Below are 6760 nucleotides of genomic sequence, written 5' to 3'. Positions count from 1 at the left end.
TTGCCATCGACTTTAATGCTTTGAGTTAGCACACATCAATTTCTATTCACCGCCACCGTTCTGGGGACGAAGGAAATCGCAGATGTCTGAAACCCTGTCGTAAAACCGCAACGCTCCAAAGATCTGCGGGTTTGTGTGAACGATATTAATCTAACTCATTTTATACGTCACAGGACCTTGTGAGGTGCCCGCGAGCACTGCGCCGGTGACCCCTGATCTATAGGAATAAGGAATTTCTTTACCACCAAGTTAAGGTTATAGTTCATACTCAGGAAGACTCATTTGGACACAAGAGTTCATTTAACCCATTTTTATTGCCATTTGCTTGTAAACTGGACAGAAAGAATTTCACAATTAACTTCAGTCTGATACAATGAATCCAAACCGTGCAAATAAAACTGCTTTGCCCTTTAAAAACGATCGAGTTTCATAATCAAGGACATTTCGGTGACATTACAGAGAAGTACAAAAAATGGCATTACAATATTAACGAGCTTCTCTACGTCACTTGATGGAAGTTGCTACACCGACCGGATGATATTGTGAAACTCTGGATGGACTGCATGACGGATGGAAAGCCTCAGTGTACGAGCTACAGCACCGCTACCAGGTGGGACACCACCGTCAGCGCCACTGCCTCGATGGAGAACAGGTGACTGTCCTCCACGTGTGGACAGCTGCTCCTCATGAACTCAGCCAGACGCAGCAGATACTCCAGGTTGGGGCCCGTCCTCCCTCTGCACGCCGCGATCTGGGTGCCGATCTCCTCCGGGGAGGCCGGCCCCAGGTAGAGGGGGTTGTCGCTGGTGGCGACGTAGAGCAGGGCCCGAACCGGAGGCTGCCCGTCCGCGAAGAAGTCGACCATCTTCATGATGTAGCCGCCGCAGACCGTCTCACGCAGGTCGAGGTACCGCAGGGACTCGTCGACTTGGGAGCCGGTCACCTCGAAAGCCACGCCCCATGTCCGCTCCTGTGAGGGGGGGGGGGGGACATGTTCAAATATTGGGCTTGCCTAATAACCCACCAGGGAGTATGACGTCATACTTACGTCATCATCCTCAACCAGCGTCACCACTCTTCCGGGCTGCAGCAGAGAGATAGGTTTCGTCAGGGATAACGCACAATCACAGTCGTTGATCGAATCAAGTGATCGAGTCGCGCCACTCACCAACTCGTCGTTACCCCGATGGAAGTTGTCTCCGTGCCAGAAGCGTCTCTTGTAGCCCTGGATGTAGCCGACCTTGCTCCTCTTGTAGCTGAAGTCAGGCTTCCACACCAGCGAGCCGTAGCCGAAGATCCACAGACTGCTCTCCCCCGCGATGACGTCATGAGGCTTCATTCTGATGACGTTAAAGATGAATTGATGTCACCGTATTAGCTTCGGCTGACTAGCCAGCTAGCGTTAGCTTCCTCCGGTCCAGTAGACGCGGTACCGGTTGGCTCACGGGTATACCGGGGACGGTACCGGAGCCCAACTGCTTGGCAGTCGCGAAGATGGAATTTCGCAGTTGATTTTGCGTTGAGCTATGCATCGCCATTGCGTTAGAGGTGCCGCATTATGCCTTAAAAATCCATGGCAGCCGCTTCGGCCTCCGTATCTATTAGAAACAAAAACAACAAGTGTTCGGCTAGCTCCTCCGCTAGCCAGCACCTACATGAAAGCTAAGATTAAGAATGTCTAAAACGAAGCATTATTTAGGAATATCGGTGTTCCGCACACCCTTCCGCCTTCCCTCCGCGCTAATTCAGTGTTTGTAAAACAATATGGCGAGGGCGTGCGCACATATTTATACAGCCCATTACATATGGGCGGGTCCATGCTAGCATTTTTAACCAATAATATTTGAGTATATTTCTCAGACGCTCAATTTTATCCAATCAGATTCTTGTGCGCCGATTAAGGCGGGCTATAATGACAAAGTAGTCCCATTATTGGCTCAATTTATTTTCGAGCCCCACGACCTTCGTTCAATATAAATGGCGGATGAGCTGTCACTCCCCGCGGCCCATTTTCTAATTGGTCGCCCGCGTTGTCCTTCTTTAAACAATTCTACAAGGTTCAGGCTTCACCTGGCTGATGCAACTTCCAGTAGCGTTTCAGGCTAGCTTCATTGTCACAGGGAAACATACAAAGATGTTGCATCAGATTTTATTCTAAGGAGGGTGCAACATAGAGAAATATATGATCTTTATTCCGATATGCATTAGATAAAGTAAAGGAAACAGAAGTGTGATACTAAATACACAAGTAATTCTACTCACTGGGATAGCATCAATTGAGCACGATATAAATGAAAATCATTCTTCGATTAAGAAGGAGTAAATAAATACGCACCCTACATCTATGTTTAAATGAGGCACGCAAAGAGATGGTGTAGTCCAGTCCCAAAGCTTAAAGATCTGATTTTAATATAAAGATTACAAGAACTACTGGATGTCTCATCTACATCAACCCATCACAACCCTACGAGATAGAGAAAAACATATTTGATGAAAAGAGGTGAACAGGTTCTTTTCTATTCAAATTTCTTGTGTATCGTCACAGGTTCTGTTTTTGTTGAAAGTTCCATCTGCCGTTTTCAAATGTGATGCGCGAGTAGCTGTCTCACCAGTGGTGCCAGTATGATGCCCGCATGGGTTATTATTTCATCTGCGTAAACACACACAGATTCCCCTTTTAACTCAGCAATCATCCTGCTTTGGTAGCGAGTCGCCTGCGTGTATTCAACCCGCGTACAGTTCTAATAAACCAAATACTTAAATAAAGAAACTGGAATTTGAGAATAAAATTATTATTATTTTTTTTACTTTGCATAAACAAATACAAAAGTGGCCACACCTCCTGCCGATTCAGATACAGGAATAACAGAGGCTCATCTGTCCTCAATAGATAGATTATCTATAAATAGCTGGCATTATCTGCCTCGATAAGAGGTCGGACAACTGCATCAGCTCCTCATAAATCTAAAGCACCGCAGAATCCAGGCCTTTGAGTGACTGTGCCATCCACAAACACCCATCCTGTTATGCCATAGCCTTATACAGTATTCCCATTCACTCCACAAGCCTGCTTTGGGTTAAACCACATTGACATTTTTTTAAACATTTGAAAAGGACTTTCAACGGAAATTAAGGACTTTCAACGGAAACAAGACCGCAAGGGCTTTTTTGAAATGCCCCTCTTAGACAGGATGTTTGACTTTATTTGTACTGTAATACATGTGTGACTGTACTTGTACTCTAACATTCTATCTAATAAATATATTCATCATCATCAATTGTTCAAATACTCTGTTGTTATCTTTGCTGTCAAAGTATTATATTTATAATACACACAGCCCCTGCCACTAAATTGTCAGCTGATATGGAATATGTACACACACATGCCCACACCCCTGCTTGTTTTTGTCATATACATACAGACACAAACCATATGCAGAAAGCAAGTCGGGCTTGCATGGACCACTCCTGCAGAAGTGGAGGAGGGGTTCATTTTTTGATTGTGACGTACCGGTAAGCATCCTTTAGTTTGAGCTTGTGTCTGTGTTACTGACACAGGACAGTGCCATTTACAATTAGTTCCAATACATAATGCATTTGCAGGAAAGTGTCCAACACACAAAGTTGTAAGTGATTCAGATTGTGCCACAAATGCTTTCATAAAAAATGCATCAGATGTTTCAATTATTTATGGGTGAATGTTTTCAAAACTTCGGTGATACTAAATAAAAACCGAGTATACATATGTTGTTGTTTTTTGTTTTTTGGCATACAGTGGCCACTTTCTTGCTGTATTGGGGTTTGTTACTGACACCTAGTGTTAATTAATGAGAAATCAACAAGTAGAGTGCAGGATGTTCCCCAAAACATCCTAATCTATAAGTACGCTTTGCCTTTTGTTGTGAAATAAGATTTTAGATGAAAAGAGTTGCGGCTATAAACTGAAAACTAGAACTTAGACACAGTTTTGCAATTGATGATCTCAAGTGTACTCTGGATGGGCTTCCACATTCTTCTTGAAGAGATCGAAAGATTGGAATTTCAAATCTGCTTCCCGATTCTCCAATTATTACATCAGTGTCACAGACCCCCCCCTCTTCCTTTGTCAGAATAAATAGTGCTGATTGGCTTGTTTGTCTTTGTGCTGCTTTGAGGATGTTTCCTGAAAACCCAGTCATCTGTGAGAGCGAGTGGAGATTGAAGAGAGCGATGCGTGAGAAAATCCACCGTTCTGTACCGGCATGTTCTGCATTTTTTTTTTTTAATCAGGGAGGAAACAGGAACTGATGTCACAGGGTCACAAACAGGATGCTGTGATTATAACACAATGAAAATTGCCTGGCTGTGCTAAGAAGACCCACAGGCCAAAGAGCAAAATCCTTGCATGTGTTTGTCACTGCCCTCAAGTGTGAGTGTGATGATGGTGGGAAGAAACTCTCAAGCACTAACAGCCAGGGTCAGGTAACAGACGAGAGCGCGATGAACTACAACTGGACGTCCAACACTTGTGATAACATGTATGTTTTTCTTGAACCTGACCGGAGACATCCTATTCCAAACTTTTTTTTTCCATACACACAACACAAGATGAGGATGCCTCTGTCAACAGACTAACAGGATGTGTATAAGGGGAAGGCCATCCCGATTCTCTGCCTGCCGTTGATTGCTGCTGATTGGGAGTGTTGACTATCGCAGAATTTCTGTCAGCCGGAGGCAGGAAAGGTTTATATTTATGTTAAGTGAATGGCACATGTCAGCTAAAGAAGATTTTTCCAGATAGTCTGGAAAAAATAATATTCCACATGGGGTAATAAGATTGGCCAGATTGCTCGAACAAGTCAGTTTTTCTTCTTCTTTTATTTATTTATGTGGATTCATGTCAAATCCATTGGCTCCCATCTGGGTTCTCCTCCGCTTTGGCAACATCCCAGTGCCAGGCCCTCTCCCCCAGCTTTGTTTACGTGAGCGTGCCGTACTGAGTTGGGCATTAAAATATTGCTCTTAACCCCGAAGGCGAGTTAGGCAGTTGAGGCCGTAAGTGCATGAGCGTGTGTGTGTGTGTGTGTTTTTTTTTCCCGTTTAAGATCTTTTTATTGGAGGTCTGTGCACTCTATGTCATGCACACGGGGTGAGAGGCCTGGCATATGCTGCTGTTTTTATGGCAATACAGACGCACTCCACGCACCCCCCCCCCCCCCCCCCACGGCATCTGCTTGGTTGGCTGGTTGTGTTGTGTGTGTGCGAGCATTATGAGACTTGGGGTGGGGTCGGGGGGGGGGGGGGGGGGGGGTGTTCCCCTTTGCCCTGTGCCTGGCTTTGTTTCGCCATTTCCATCTTGAGGGGGGAGGTATCTGTGGAAACAGATTTGAATTTCAAGCCAATTTAGGACCAGATAGAGAATGAGGGTCGTGGTGCCACATTCAAGGAGCCTCTTTCTAATATCCAGAAACATAGAACATGACGTGTGAATGTAGGAGAGCAGCTGGATTCCATATTTACAAACCTGCTCACACTTTGAGAGCCTGCAGGATGAAAGCCCAGATAAAGAACAAATGAATGCGAGAGACACGTTTGATAATTTGTACTCATTTTCATTATTTTTAAAACACCTCCAACATAATTTCCTTTTTTTCCATTTACTGGTGTCAAATCAAAGCAGTTTTCAAAGAAGTTTTATTCTTCAGAAGTTTGGTCCTTATAAATATGCCTTATATACAAAATAATATTATAAAACATATAAAGAGCAGTGTGTCATATTTAAATTAAACTCTGGAAATAATAACTTTAAAAAAGATGACATTGGTTCTTTATTTTTGACATTTATTATAGGCAGGCAGTGGTGTGACAGTCCTTTCTCCTTGTTTTGAGTCTTAATTTTTGCATGAAAGAACATTTCAATGCAAATCTTTCTTTTCTCTTGGATTTTGCTGGCACCATGACGACTGGTGCGCTCCTGCGGTTTCGTCTTCCAGTCCCCGTCGATTAGCACGCGATTATTTCCCCGATTTATTTCTGTAGTGCAAATGATCCAAGAGCAGACAAGGGCACAAATTTAGCATCCAAACCCCCTCTTTTAAGGCTTCTAGTGAATTTGGGCTGCATACAATCTTCACCGTTGCATGGGAAAGTCCAGCAGGTCAGTTTCACATGAAGAAGATTCATTTCTGACATTCATGACGTTCAAGTGTTTGTGAGGTCGGATTGTGACGGTGGGTGAGTTCACTCGTCTCGACCCTGATTTTTGCATAGCAGGCGAAGATGGCAGGAGTGAATGTGTGCGTGTCTGTCTGTGTGTGTGTGTGTGGGGGGGGGGGGGGGGGTAAAATCTTAGGCACCGTATTTGAACGATTGGTTGGCTGTCAAAGTCATCATGATTATCACAAAAGGCCAAGTCAGATACGAGGGGCGATATTCCAACTTCACCTCCTTCAACTGTCCGGGACGTCCGGAGGGATTCCAAAGTCAAATTTCACCGATGCTCTTGTCAGTCTTCACACCTTGTGTAGCCAGTCTATTCACCAGTCCAGAGAGAGGCCCTTCACTGTACATATTTTGCATACAAACACTTGGTCAACATTAAGTTTCTCAGTTCTGGTCTCTTTTCCACGGAGGTTTCTGTCCTCTCCAGTTCTCCCAGAGCAGCAGTGGACATCTTCAACAATCTCCCGCCTCCCCCCGGCATTTGTAAACAATCCAGAATGCAACATTCTGCCTTGATTGTGTCTTTTCCTCGTTCCATCGCTTTCAGACCCTTTACAAT

The 6760-nt window shown here is 44.5% G+C and overlaps 1 protein-coding gene across 1 annotated transcript; it reads right to left on the bottom strand.

Moving 5' to 3' along the window:
- Nucleotides 1-313: 313 nt before the first annotated feature.
- Nucleotides 314-1730, bottom strand: LOC137914720 (glutathione-specific gamma-glutamylcyclotransferase 1-like). The gene is made up of 3 exons (XM_068758217.1): nucleotides 1169-1730; nucleotides 1049-1084; nucleotides 314-970 (listed from the first exon to the last, which is right to left on the bottom strand). Exons 1-3 carry the CDS (start codon nucleotides 1337-1339, stop codon nucleotides 593-595), a joined length of 585 nt encoding a protein of 194 aa, XP_068614318.1. The 5' UTR covers nucleotides 1340-1730; the 3' UTR covers nucleotides 314-592.
- Between the last annotated feature and the right edge of the window lie 5030 nt (nucleotides 1731-6760).

Source organism: Brachionichthys hirsutus, unplaced genomic scaffold (assembly GCF_040956055.1).
Source record: "Brachionichthys hirsutus isolate HB-005 unplaced genomic scaffold, CSIRO-AGI_Bhir_v1 contig_944, whole genome shotgun sequence".
Taxonomy (NCBI): Eukaryota; Metazoa; Chordata; class Actinopteri; order Lophiiformes; family Brachionichthyidae; genus Brachionichthys; species Brachionichthys hirsutus.
The sequence above is the reverse complement of the archived record's forward strand: the minus strand, read 5'-3'. Positions and strand labels throughout refer to the sequence as shown.

Excerpts from the sequence above, each read along its gene's own strand:
- LOC137914720 (XM_068758217.1), bottom strand. The coding sequence starts at position 1,339 with ATGAAGCCTCATGACGTCATCGCGGGGGAGAGCAGTCTGTGGATCTTC. Across the intron at positions 1,085-1,168 it reads ATCGGGGTAACGACGAGTTG|CCCGGAAGAGTGGTGACGCT; the intron begins GTGAGTGGCGCG and ends TCTCTGCTGCAG. Across the intron at positions 971-1,048 it reads CGCTGGTTGAGGATGATGAC|GAGCGGACATGGGGCGTGGC; the intron begins GTAAGTATGACG and ends CCCCCCTCACAG.